The sequence below is a fragment of the Leptinotarsa decemlineata genome, unplaced genomic scaffold, assembly GCF_025532065.1.
Source record: "Leptinotarsa decemlineata unplaced genomic scaffold, Ldec_3_MD MMD2_tig00004307_RagTag_RagTag, whole genome shotgun sequence".
Classification (NCBI taxonomy): Eukaryota; Metazoa; Arthropoda; class Insecta; order Coleoptera; family Chrysomelidae; genus Leptinotarsa; species Leptinotarsa decemlineata.
This window is the reverse complement of record NW_027412606.1, coordinates 15728557-15743135: the sequence shown is the minus strand read 5'-3', so window position 1 is coordinate 15743135 and position 14579 is coordinate 15728557. Positions and strand designations below refer to the sequence as shown.

Below are 14579 nucleotides of genomic sequence, written 5' to 3'. Positions count from 1 at the left end.
TGGATTCCTCTTAATTCTCCAAACATTTCTTATGGAATTAAATCAGATATCATTCACAGGAAGGCAGCACAATATAGTATATGAAAGTGATAAAATTTCACTTACCTGGATCAATGTAATCCTCAATGGCGATCATAACCATAATACAAATTGTAAAATTGAAATTACATAAAAATTTTGCGAATGTGTCGGTCAAAAAAACTTCATTCATATTTTAAGATTCATTTATGATTTGATGCCAGAAGTTGGATATAATACATTTTTTTCCATACAAAAAAAGGTAAAAGAATGGATAAGAAATGTCAAAACGATTTTTTTAAGTATTAAAATAAAGTTCAGTTGTTTTAAAAAGTTGAGTTGTTTCTGTTTTATGAACTCAATACCTTACTACAATATTATTTTTGTAGGGATATACTTTATTTATAAGTAATGTTAATGTCTTATTTTATATCTGATGAACATTTCTATTTTTGCTTGAACAATGGTTTGAATATCCATCCTCAATTACTCTTCTTCCTCTTTATTTTTAGGTCAAGATTTCAAATATCGATTGACTTGTTAAAAACCAAATACTTTTTTTAGGCGACAGAAAAACTCAGAATTGCAGATGAAACTGAAAAATCGAATGCTGAAGCTGCTGCACAAGCCTTACTGGATATCCAGAAAGAATATGAGGAAAAAATATCAATACTTCTTGGACAGATGAAAGGTAAAATTTTAATGAATACTCAGCATGTAAATAGATTAGTTACTTATGTAAGAAGGTACTTTTTGGAAATTGAATGTTTTCCTTCCTAGAGAAAGAAAAAGTTTTGCAAGAACAAGAAGAAACTATTCGGACTATCAAACAGAAAAATGAGGAGCTTGTTTCAAATCAGGAGTATATTTTGGTAAGTAATACATTCCTTATATTCTTTGAAAGACTATTTTATTTGAGGAGTCGATGTTTTTTGCTGTTTGTATTCAACCTTCCTCAATCTTGAAAAGCAAAGAAAGGTAAATCAGTAAAGAATCTGTTGAAGTGTAATATGGGTCAAACTGAAAAGTTACTGCCTAATATAAACTACACAAAAGTTCAATTGTACTCTCAAATTTTATCTACAAACAGGATAAATGAAAAAATGAAATTTTAATACTATTTTTTTTAAATGGCCAACGTTACAAAACATAATCTCTTTTCGTTATCAAGCCCAAAAAATCTCTTTTGAAAAGCAGTTCACATGAAAATAGGTATATTTCTTTTAACATATGTCAAATGAATGAAATATCCATCTGTCACTTTTGATTGTCTAGATGTCTAGGTTGCTTTTTATTTTATATATTTTAAAATTTGTACGAATTTTGCAGCTGTTTTTGAATTGAAGTATATTTTTATACATGTATATTTTACAATGTTGTAACTAGGGTTTTCCCGTTTATACCAAATACAAAAAAAAATAAATATGCAAACAGGATTTTTTTGTGAGAATTCAGTTTAGGTTCATATTTTCATTGTCAACCTCTCGCCTTAGCAGTGTTAACCAGGTATGATTCGTTTCAACAGAGCTTGTTACCTGCTAAAATAGTATATGTCGATTCTTTGATTTTTCTCATTTTTTTGGAGGTTTTTTGGTAACATTTTTTGTTTTACTTCATTTTATTGTGTGATCACCAGCTTATTTAAAAAAAACCTCTGCTACCCTAGATTTCTTTATTTATCCTTCTTTATTACATTTTGGCAAATTCTCTATTGATTTAGCTTTGTTTATTTTTCAGAATGTGGATGAATTAATATCGAAAAAAAGAGCGAAAACACATTTCTTATATTAGTTAACTTTTTATTCCAAAATGTGCAACTCAACATCCAGAGTTCATGGCTATATAGGTCAATTTTTATTTTAAAAAATATACAAAACGGCAGAAAGAATTCAAACGCTAATTCTTAAATTATCAGAGAACAAAAGTTTATCTAATTTAAAAAAGTTGAAGAAATATTTCAACAGTTACAGTTTCAATGGAAGATATCATACATAGATAAAAAAGACATTACAGTTACTGAACCAAATTCATTTTGAAATCTGATTTACCAGCAGTTTCATTTTATTATAGGAATTTATTATTGACCAGAGATAAATTAGACAGATGATAATTTATTAATGAGTGATAGAGATAACTTTTTTGTAGGTATTTCTCTACTCTACCCAATATGCCAACAGCAGGAGAAATATTCTCACACAGAAGAATAATTTGGCATTCTCAGTTGAATTTCGAAACTATATTCAGGCCTACCTAGATGTTTGATATGATCGGACCTGTTGATCAAAATTAGTCTTTCTTTTTTTTTTTACTAATCAAATTATTTGACTTGGGTATTAAGAGTTAACTTATAGTACCTCAATCATTCCCCTACTAACTCTAAATCATCCTCTATCTCAAATTCTGTTTATTGTCTATTTACTCCATAAAAATCAGCATAGAGCTGTAGTATTCCATTCAAGGAACCTTTAGAGTTCATATAACTTAGAGAAAGTGTCGGACTGAGAATAATAGCATCTCTTAGTGTAATTAGTAATCAAGTGATTTTTGGATCATTTCTACTTTTTCAGAGGATTGCCATGAAAAATGAGAACATATATACACCAACAAAGGAAAATAACTTCAAATCTATGACACAGAAACTTTCTGATAACGAAGAAGAAATGAATACAGAAATACCTGCAATTAGAGTACTTGAGAGTACATTTGTAAAAAGCAAGGTAAGAAATTTGACACCACTCTTTCCAGTAACATATTAGGTGATTCATCATAATCATAGATATATATTTATCTAAACACAAAATCCCCTTTTTTGTATTCCTGCAAGATTTGAAATAATATCTCTTCAAATGGAAAAAAAAATTATAAAATCAATATTATTCATTAGTAACATCCAAATTTTTCCATTCCAAAAGAAAATCAAAGTTTCAAAAATGACGTCACTCCCATTGAAATTTACTCCGTTTTCAAGCCACATTTCAAAATGTATATATATTACATGAATTGTAATACATATATATTACAGCGGCAACAAAAATCAATGAAAAAAACTAAGGTCCTTATTTAAGAAAATAAAGTTGATGATAAAATCTAATGAACGAAACGGCGCATTGCCATTATCGCAGATTATAACAGATAAATTTGCCTTTTTTTATATCATTCGAAATGGAGTCAAAAAACGAAATTCGAGAATTCTAGTTTTGGGGAATATTTCAAAAATACCCGCTGATATTCTCGATATAAAAAAAGCCTGCAAAGTAAAAGTGCAATATTTTTTAATCGATTTATAAAATTGTATTTTTGTTGTGAATTAGTCTTATGCTAAATATATAATTATCACTATAATATTACAAGAACTTAATGCAAAAAATGCATTCAATGTATACTTCGAAGGTTATTCAAAATTCTTACGGAATATACAAAAAAAGTGCATGGGTGAATATTTGAGACACTTAACATGGTGTTCCGAAGAAGCGTGGGATTTTTTATCAGACATTTTGTGGAAATAAAATATGTGTTGCTTATTACAAACTCAAGCTGCTAAGTTGATAGTGGAAACAAAAACTTCCACAAACATCAATAGAATTCATGAAAGTGGCTTCAATATTTTGGGACTATAGGGGATTAGTCTAGTGGGTATTTCAGAGCTTGGGATAATTATTATTGCTTTGAGGTTCCAGCAAAACCTCCATTCCCCCCCCCCCGATGCATCATGAAGCATTGAAAAATGAACAGCTAGGGTCATTAACTGTAGAAATATGGAACACCAGGCCGTATATGACTACCTCCTTGATGAAAATCATTTGGGAGATTTTGAGCTCACTTTTATTTGTTAGTCAGAATAAAAGAAGTTATAAAAGGCGAACATTACTTTGAAGATGAAGTGAAAACTATATTTTCTCCATAACAGATCAAAATTGTAATTTTTGTAATTTTTTTGACATTGCAATTAAAATTTTTTTCAGCCGCTTTCTCCTACTGAAGAAGAAACATCTGTGACTCCTAAAAACCAGATGTTTGAAAGGACATTTGCAGTGAAAGATAAGGTGAGAGATAGTTAATATATTTATTATTCTGGTTTCTGGTTTACTTATTTACTATGGGTAAAACATAGGATAATTGTATTAAAAGAGGTACTTCTTACCGTTTTCAGCACATACATTGAACAAATGTAAGTGTACCTCTTTTTTGAGTAGGAGAATTCTCATTAAAGTAATGAAAAGAAAAATTGGAACCCCTGACGTAGAATAATTTTAAAACAAGCACTTTTTGCAAACAACTGCGAAATGTTTCTTGACGTTCGTTTTACCAACCAAGCTGGCGTTCTCAGAAGATGAAGTAAACAAGATTATTGCAGTTCTGGTGTTTGGGAAAAGTGCTTGTTTTTATCACACTAAAATGATAATAAACTGTACTTGAACATAGGACATTCAGGAATGGATGGTATGATTCACAGTATGATTTGACAGATAATACAGAAAATCCCTTTGATATTCTCACTCTGCTGGAGATACAAATGAGATCATTGACTGATATGACCTACATGATTTTTCTTGATTGAGCTACAAACTACCCTGGAAAGTTGATCTTACTTCTTACACCACTTTCATAATTCGTGTATATGCATAACAAATTTCATTATGGTTTACATTACAAAATAATTTATCACAATTTAAGTTAAAGTGAATAGTTATGTCTTTTATTTTTTACGGGCAACTAGCAGTCTTTTGGTGGCTGGATGCACTGGTTCCTCTCTCAAAATCTTACTAATAGCTCCAAAGAGTGTTCTAAAGTTTCGGCTTCTAGTTTGTGTAAATCCTCCATAAACTTTCTCATAAAAAAATCCTGGTATAACAGATGGTAATATTTCGAATTACATTCCAAAAAGCAAACAAAAGTGAAAATCTCAGTAATCACCTCATCCTGTTAGGAGTAGTAGTTGTGGGTGATACTGGAGATTTTTTTATACTGAGCAGCAAATTATTTCATTACAATAGCCTTTGTTTACACTTCAATTGTATCAATCATAAACTGTTGAAAAAGTCGTTAACAAGTAGATTTTCTTTAAAATTCACTGAACCAGAAAGATACGAGGTATATTTCGTTCTGAAGTTTCTTGGTGCTGACTTTGGAACTGCATTCTCTCAATATCCATTTTACCCAAATCTTACTAGTGACTATTATGATTCTTCTCTATAAATAACATTTTAGGTGTTTCATATTTTTGTCATTTAGTTGGACATTTTTAAACTATCTAGACTCTGAATCGTCTATCGAGATTAACTCTGAATCTTGACTATCATCCTTTGAGAGTACATATTCACTTCATCGTCTCCAAAATCTTGAAATTCTAAGGCATCTTCAGTTTTACTTTACTATTCTGAGTGATATCATCGTCTAATTTCTGAAGTTTTCAGTAATTTTCTCAGGTTTTTTTTCAGCTAACAACTTAATTTTTTCCTATTGCTGTTTAGAGCTCTTAAAAAATATATAGCAAATATCTAATCTAAAAATATTTTTTTAGAATAGTGCAATACTAACGAAGTTTCATTGAAACTACCATTATAGTTGCTTATCTGTTACACTTACAAATTAGCGAACAACCATTAGCTTTCCCCCAACGCATGAAGAATGAAGAGAATAACGAGAAGCAGAAAATAAATCAGAGTTATAAAATTTACAAAATTTTAGGGTTGATATATTTCCTATTGATAATCTAGATAAATAATCTCTGGTAGAGGTCACCATTACAGTGTTTCCATATGAGTATGTTGGAAATATTGTCAAAACATATATTTTTTCTTTAATTCATGCTGTTGCTTACCTCACGGAAACTAGAATAGAGCGATGAGGGCTCGCGTTTATGCTCTTGATGAACATACCCACAGAATGGCTGTATACAAAGAGTGATTTTTTTAAATGAAAGGTATATATTTTTGGTTTTCGAGAAAACAGTTCTCTGGTTTTCACTTCCCCATATTAAAACAAACATTTTGGGAAACTGGCAAAGGAAGAAAGTAGTTGAAATGAACTCTGTACAAAGATGCGTACATCATGCATGGAAGTTACTTTCAGATACAAACTGAAGGAAAAAAAGCCCTCCGGAAAAAACTACCTTCTCATGAACATTAAATTAAACAAGGTACCTGAATCTCTCAGTAACTCTGTCTTCTGTGATCATGAAGAATAAATTGAAAACTTTGCTTCTCTCCAAAGCTTATTATTTGCTGGAAGAATTCTTTAATGATAATTTAAACTGATGTTGTTTGCGTTGAATATTTCATGTCGTATCATTCTGCATTGTAATGTAATTTAGTCTCTTTTGAACCCTACATATAGATGTATATGTTCGTGTTCTGTATCTAATATAACAATATTACATTAAGTATATTGATGTGATAACCTTGTTATTTATACATCTCTGGCCATTTATATTCTTAACCAATATTAATGATATTGCTTCATGATTTTTTACTATTTATGTAATGTTTACTGTAATTGACATGTTCTACACCTGAAAAGGTTTTTTATTACAAAGAACTAATAAAGGATATCTTTCTCTATCTAAACAAAAGAAAAAATATGAAACAACTAATTTCATTTTTTTTTCTTTATTCTTAATTGACAATCCTAAAAATTGCATTGAAAGTTGTCATAGCACTACACCAATAAATATATATAAAATACATAATACATACACCTACTTAGAAAATTCAACAACTTAAAACGATTACATATATTCATTCATATGAACATTGAATTGTATGAAAATCACTTTTCTCTATTCAGATTGTACTCCAAACCTTCATTATGGAATTGATTCAGATACGATCCATATATTCAATTCAATTCTTTATTTATCCATTCGAGCAAATACAGCTATAGGACAAGTCAAAAAACATATAGACATACAACAAAGTACAGTGAGTAAAATGATAAAATAAAATAAATTATGTACATGCATAACAAGGATTGCAGACAAAATACAATTAACATAGGATAGTGAAATAATACATGTTTACAGGTTGTTCTTTAAAAAATTAATTCATAATAATCTTCTAGGGAGTAGGGACACAGATCAATTAGTATCTTTTTCACTTCAATAAGAAATTTCCGGTTTGAAAAGGATCTATATCTTTGTGGAAGTCGATTATAGAGTCTTAAGCCAAGTACAGTGGGTGAATTTAAGCTAATATTTAAGCGTCTGAAGGGAACGCAATATTTGCCTTTCTGTCTAGTGTCATAATTGTGTAGTTCATCTACACGCATATGGTCATCACGAGCTTTGTGTATATTCTTCAAAAGTTCTAAACTGAAAATACCACTAACTGTTAAAATCCTCATGTTTTTGAAAAGGTCACGACAACTATGGTTAAATGAGACTCTAGCAATACATCTAACAATGCGCTTTTGAGCCAGAAAAACGTTTTGTGCATATGCTGATCCACCCCAGACTGCAATACCATAGTTTATTCTTGATTGAACTTCTGCAAAATAGAATGAACGGAGATGATTCAAGTTCAATGTATATCTAAGATTTCTGATTTGGTAACATTTTGAGTTCAGTGTCCTAGAAAGCTGTAGACAGTGAGTTCGAAATGATAAGAAAAATTCCAAGAAATTTAACACTTTCAGTACTATAAATGCATGTGCTATTAATGTTGATATTTAATGGCAGTACGTTTTTGTTTTGATGAGTATGAAAAGTTACACAATTTGTTTTGTTTGTATTAAAAAGAAGAGACATATCAGAAGACCAGACTGAAAAGTTGAGCATTGTGGTGTTAATTTTTGTTTTCAGAATTTCAGAGTTTTCTTCTGTAAAAAGTAGGAACGCTTCACAATATTAAATAATAAAACAAGTGTCTTATTGCGAAACTTAAGAGAAAAAAGTGATTTTCATATAAATCAATGAAAGTAGTTATAATTCAATGTTCATGTGAAAGTAGTTGTTTTTTCTTCCAGTTTGTATCTAAAAGTAATTTCTGTACATGATCTACACATCTTTGGAAAGGGTTTATTTTTAACTTAAATGCTTTCTTTCTTTTTCTTTCTTACTTTGGGAAGTTTGTTTTACGATAAAGAAGTGACAGTCTAAAACTCCTTTTTTTCTGCAAGGTAGAATTGGAATCTTTGGCATAGAATATACATCTTTACATATCAGAGCTTCACAGCTCTGTTCGTCACATTTTTCAAAAACTAAGTTGGCGTCATCGGGATATCTATACCATTATGTTCTGTTGTTTGAGAGGAGTGTTTTTGTTGCAGTTTTTTTTAGACAGTCTAGAACTTCTTCCAAGACCAGATTTTTCCAACTTCCAGAAAATCAAGAACTCTCTCTTGTCCCACATTCATGTTTGCTCCCGTATTTTATAAATGTCTGTAGGCTATGACTTCTCGTGGAAGCCTTCATAATACATTTTTGTAGTTGAATTGATCGAGACATTATCTACTCGTTGAAATTTTGACAATTTTGAGAATTAATTGTGATAGTTAACATAATGGACAGCGAACTAACCCAACTTATAGATAACAGTAATAATATATAATACAATCTTTGTGAATTTACTCATGTTAAGGATGAAGAATCTGATCTGAGCATCATCGATGACGATATAGAAAATGATCCAGACTGGCGTAAAACCCCATTAGGCAGGAGACTTATGGAGGAAAAGAGGAGAGGAGCTTTTGGACCTCGTACGGGTAAGATAAAACGAAACTTTTGAAGAAAGATTGGTTGGGTAACAGGATCAATTTTTTGCTAAAAAAACAATTGTTTTCTCGCCGACGTTTCGAATTTAATTAAATTCTTCTTCATGGCTCTGTAACTATGAATTTTCATAAACATACCTCCCACAAAACTTATATGATTATTATCTTTTCAATTCTAGAAGATATAATGAGTTCTTAATTGAATTAATCACCGAATAGTAGTTTCTTCGTGTTGATAATATTACTATTTTAAAAACCGTTAGACATATTAGATATATTTAAAAAAATTAAAAACACTGCAACAACCAAATTTTTGAGACAACATCAATACGGAACGACAAGAAACAAATGAATGGCTTTATCTGTGATTCTGATAACGTAGTGTTTGTTTTGTAATCAATGACAGAAAGAAAAAGAATGAAAAAAGGGTAAATTATTTAGGTATTTTACTTATCAAATTGAAATATGCAGTATTAAGGCCATCGACATCTCTTCTAGTGTTAACACTATCGCATTTGGGGATATGTATAATTTCGCTCAAAAGTCTTTCGGATAAATATGGTTGAACATTTAGAATAGTTGGATGATCAAAATCAAAAATGTTTCCATACTCTTTCATGTTTTAAGATACAGTCCGGGTTGAACAATATATTATTTGTCACAGCTTCCATAGTTGAATTTGTACACTATATTAGATTTTATTTCTTGTGGTGTTTTTGTTTCGAGAAGAAATGGTTTCATTCGAATAGGCCACTTTAATTTGTTTGGTACTGAGTAGCATTCAAAGTTTATCAGATAAATTTTCTACAAATGGAATTTTGTGATATTTGGGTTTCACCCCTGTATTTTGGGAAAAGGAACCTTTTTTCTTTAATTATTTTTCTAATAAGGGCTCTAGGAAAATTATTTTTTACTATGTAATTCTCAATTGATCGGAGATTTTTTGTTATGGAATTCAGAATTGGAAATGGCAATTGCTCTTGATTTCAAATTCCTTATAAATTTTACTCTGGAAGTTATGTTTTGAAAAATAATTTAAAAATCTCTCAGAAAAAGTTGGTTTATGATTCCAGTCTACCTTGAAAATTCAGTTTGCATCTTTGATTATTTTAGTATCTAGAAATGCTAATGAATTGTTTTCTTCCATTTCAAGAGTGAATTTCAGTATTGGATGAAAACTATGAAAAGTATCTAATATTTCATTTTGTTTATTTTTTGGAATGGAATTAACATTATCGTCAACATATCTTTTAGAAAAAGGCAATGAAAATGCCAACTTTTTTATACATATATTTTGTAGTTCTGTCACGACCAAGTCTGCACAAATGGGTGACATACAATTACCCATTCCCAACCCGAAAATTTGTTTGTAGGAAGATCCATTGTTTGTAACAGAAATAATTGGAGTCTATTCAGAATTCAAAAACTTCTATGAAAAGCTCTATGGATAAAGTGGTAAAGTTTGAAATGATTTCCCATTTTCTTTCGATTATACTTATTAAGGGATCTACAGGAATGCCAGTAAAAAGAGATACCACGTCAAACAAATTAGAAGATAATTCTCAGGTATAATTTTATTTCTGATAAAATTAGAAAATTCGCCAGAATCTTTGAAACAGTGTGTCAATATTTTGCTAATCCATTTCGAAAGCCTATAGACGAACAGCCTCTCAAAACCAACGTCTTTGAGATATAAATTTCAAACTTCAGAGCAGAAACGCTGTTTCTGGAATCAGTTTGAACTCATGCAACAACAGTGAATCAATCTGAAAGAAAATCCTATTTTTTAAATTAAGAGATGACCCTCACATTATATATTTTGTAAGATTTTCTCCGTTACTCATTTTTTTAAAGATTGCAGTCTGAACAGTGTCAACTAGTCAATGTAATCAATGAAATGAATAAGTTGTTTGAATTAATTTGTGGTCCTCAGAATCAAGAAAACAACACCATCTCATGCCATTTTCATCTTGTCAAGGGATGTTTAAATGAAGTGTATGTCATTTTTTGTAGATAATAGAGAAGACAAACCTGTGAAAAGATCATCTGAAGGAGGCTGCACATGTAAAACTGACTGTTCTGGTGGAAGATGTGGCTGTCGTAAAATGTCGAGAAGTTGTGGCAGTACTTGCAAATGTATTTCCAGTGGTTGTAAAAATCGAGATACAGTGAGTCCTTTAAAATAATTAACTTAAATATTGAGAAATTTTGTATGTTACTATTATTATCTCTGTTTTGGAGTCTAGATTGCTCCATCATTCCAATTCATAAAAATTCCACTGTTTTAAACATATAAATTTATTATTTTGGATTCTGATATTTTTTTATATTTCAGGACAACTCAAGTACAGTTGAACCTGCCGACTCTTCATCTTTCAAAGTTCCAAAGTAAGTCATATTTTTATTATACCTTTAGAAAATCCATCATCAGACGTAGTTACAAAGGAAAATATTGTCAACACTATAAAATGCCTGAGTGATCAGTCCTTTCTTCACACATACCTTCAAGTTTTTCAAAGAGATAAATTTTTATTCATTTGGTAATGTTTTGCTTTGTGTCATAAAGAATAGAAATGGAATTATTCCTTTATTTCCTTGATGTACATATATCTGTTAATGGAATATAGAGAATAGTTGATGATTTCATTGAGAGTTACATTCTGCTCGGTGACGATACCTAATGGTAGAACATTTCTGATTGTTCAATTTAGTGGCCTAATATTACTGACATTGCTGTTATTCTGTATTATAATTAACACTATTAACTCTAAATACTGTATTTAATGCTTGACGAATTTTTTTGTATATTCATTTCCTATCATCAATATTCTGGGTTTTACAGGTCTCACAGATGTTAGGTACATCTATTCATGCTCATCGTGATGATGTTCTTTAAATATTCTTATTTGAGTGTAGTCGGTTTTTTCTCATCTGCAGCGTTGTTCATCTCTTTTGCTAAGTACATTGCCTTGGAGATATTTTCTTCATTTGTTGTTTTTTTCAGATTTCATTTCTCAATGTCCTTTCATTCAGTTATTTGTGAAATTCAATTTTTTCTTCTGAGTATCCTGAGCATCATTTGGGGTTTTCATTTATTTTCCATTTTCATAACGTAGGCTAATTTCGTGATTTTTTGGATTGTCCTGTTTATGGTCAAAATTATTTGCTAAGTTCAAAGAATCTGAATAGAGGCATAAGTCATAGATTCATATATTTCTGAATAACCCTGTTTGTGTCTAGATGGATAAATTAATCATCTCAATTTTTTGTTGAATCAGATTAGTTTCAGTTTTTTGCCATTGAAAGTTTGTACCTGCTTTTCGAATTCAGATATAATTTTGTCTTTCTCACAAATTGAATTTAACAATTCCGTTTCTATTTTCGAAGACTCTTCATAGAACACTTCTTTTTCTTTCTTCAACTTATCTATAAATTCCAATTTTTGATCACACTTTATCTTAAGTTCTTCAATGGCAGTTTTTAGTAAATTATCACACTCTTGCTTGTATGTCTCATTCGTTGATTGCAACTTTTGCACTTTATACATACATAGTACATACCATTTAGTTTGTATTTCATCAGTTCTGACTTCCATTGTCTAATATAATATAAATTGATTTGAAATTCCTAAAAGAATCTGTAAAAAATTAAAAAGATTAACCAAAAAATAACAATTTTATTAAACAAAAAACCGAAATTACATATAAGCAACAACCAAAAAAATAAAAATAAAAATTGGTATATTAAAACAAGCTGAAAATTGAAAAATCAAAAAATATTGAATGAAAAATCAAAATTTTCGATTGTTAATATCCACAATCGTATTCGGGTGATAACTGGACTTATTCATCCGAGATCTGACTATTTATAGGTCATTCGAGTGCTTTCACCTATCCCCTCTTTCCTCTCTCGGCTGGTTTTAGCGGGAGATGACCGTTTGGTGGGAGTTGGTTGTTTTTCGCTTGATAAGAGGTTTCTATATGTTACGTATCTCTATGCTAGCTTGACTAAATGCGTTGTTGGACAACATATTTGCGGCTTCTTTGAATTTTCTCCTAAACCAGTGTTCCTCTTTGTGGATGATTTCAGCTTGAGCCCACTTGATGTTATGTTGATGAGTCTAAACATGCTCTGCTATTCCGGATTTGCTGGTTTCTCCTCGCTGTGTGTGTTTCTTGTGCTCAGCAATGCGAACTTTCAATGGCCTCTTAGTTTCACTGATATATCAAGTGGGCTCAAGCTGAAATCATCCACAAAGAGGAACACTGGTTTAAGAGAAAATTCAAAGAAGCCGCGTATATGTTTTCCAACAACGCATTTAGTCAAGCTAGGGTAGAGATACGTAACATATGGAAACCTCTAATCAAGCGGAAAACGACCAACTCCCGCCAAACGGTCATCTTCTGCTTAAACCAATGAAGGGTTGAGAGGGAAGAGGGGATAGGTGAAAGCACTCGAATGACCTATAAGTAGTCAGATTTTAATTTTTCATTTTTTGTTAATATTTTTAATTTTTTAAATTTCAGCTTGTATTAATACTTCCATTTTTTATTTTTTTGATTGTTGCTTGTATGTTATTTCTATGTAATTTCAGTTTTTTGTTTAATAAAATTGTAATTTTTTGGTTAATCTTTTTAGTTTTTTACAGATTCTTTCAGGGATTTCAAATCAATGTATATTATATTAGACAATGGAAGTCCGAACTGATGAAATACACCACGAGACATTGTCAACCACCTAGGAGGGGGTTGAATGAGCAGTTGAATAATTATATTGAGAAAGTGCGTTTTCATTTATAAAAAGTTTACCTGATTCATAATTTTTTAATTGCATCCATAATTACATAGAGAATGAATTTATCCGTTCCTTTAGGAACTCACTGTATATACAAATGACAATGAAGAATTATAAATTTAAATTGAAAGGGAACTATTTTTAGGAGCGATTATTTTTTTGTGTAAGAAAGGTTATGGCAGTCTACTTCTTCATCTTTGGACAAAAAAGTGGGATACTTCTGAAGGAAGGAAGAAAGCAATTAATTTCAAAATTAACTCTTTACAAAGATGTGTAAGTCATGTGTCAGTACGATTTCCGACCCAACTACTCCATTGAGACCGCATCAAAAGATATTCAGTATATCTATGAAAATATTGATAAAAATAAATATGTAGTGGGACTTTTCTTTGACCACACCCGCGCCTTTGTCACCATCAATCCATAGTTCTTGAAAATAAAATTAGAAGCAGTGGGCATTCGAAATCCCATACAATCTTTCATTTTTTCATACATGACCGGTAGAACCCTAAAAGTTGAGGTCAATAAAGAGCTTTCAGAGGAAAAAAATATTTCCCTTGGGACTCCTCAAGGTAGAGTATTGGGTCCTCTGCTGTTTTTATTGTATATCAATGACCTACCTCTGCACATTAACAAAAGGCAGGTCGTCATTTAGGCAGATGATTCAACAATTATATTAACTGCTAACGATACATTTGACTTGATGAATGATATACAACTAGTAGTGCAGAACTTCACTAGATGGTGTGAGAGAAATCACCTCATTAAAAATATGGAAAAAATGGTCCTTATCCAATTCAGTAGTCTTAAAAACACTTCAACAGTACGAAGTTCAACTTAGGCCACACTGATATCTTAGCATCAGAAAGCATCAAATTCCTTGGTATGGAGCTGGATTACAAATTAACCTTCAACAGTCAAATTGATAACATATGTAAAAAACTGAATAAACTGTACTATGCTTTTACTAGTCTCAAATCGAACTTTCACAGAAACCACTTGATTAACATGTATTACGTTCTTGTCTGCACTGCAGTCAGTTGTAATAATAATAATAA

General features: G+C 30.7%; 2 protein-coding genes across 7 annotated transcripts in view; one reads left to right on the top strand and one right to left on the bottom strand.

Annotated features, from left to right (window-relative positions):
* pip (heparan sulfate 2-O-sulfotransferase pipe) overlaps positions 1-14579 on the bottom strand; it is a 530582-nt gene that overhangs the window by 62222 nt on the left and 453781 nt on the right. Inside the window, exon 1 of one of the 4 annotated variants that reach the window (XM_074179054.1) lies at positions 106-157. The exons of the other annotated variants lie outside the window; for them this stretch is intronic. Coding sequence (XP_074035155.1) covers positions 106-142 — 37 coding nt within the window. The 5' untranslated portion in view covers positions 143-157. Of the gene's footprint in view, positions 1-105; positions 158-14579 lie in introns of those variants that run through there. 4 annotated transcript variants of the gene reach the window in all.
* Positions 1-14579, top strand: part of Klp3A (kinesin-like protein 3A) — a 44479-nt gene that overhangs the window by 27524 nt on the left and 2376 nt on the right. For all 3 annotated transcript variants that reach the window (XM_074179045.1, XM_074179044.1, XM_074179046.1), the window contains exons 10-16: positions 583-709; positions 799-890; positions 2586-2735; positions 3981-4061; positions 8595-8718; positions 10741-10895; positions 11063-11115. In XM_074179045.1, the coding sequence (XP_074035146.1) occupies positions 583-709; positions 799-890; positions 2586-2735; positions 3981-4061; positions 8595-8718; positions 10741-10895; positions 11063-11115 (782 nt within the window). The remainder of the gene's footprint in view (positions 1-582; positions 710-798; positions 891-2585; positions 2736-3980; positions 4062-8594; positions 8719-10740; positions 10896-11062; positions 11116-14579) is intronic.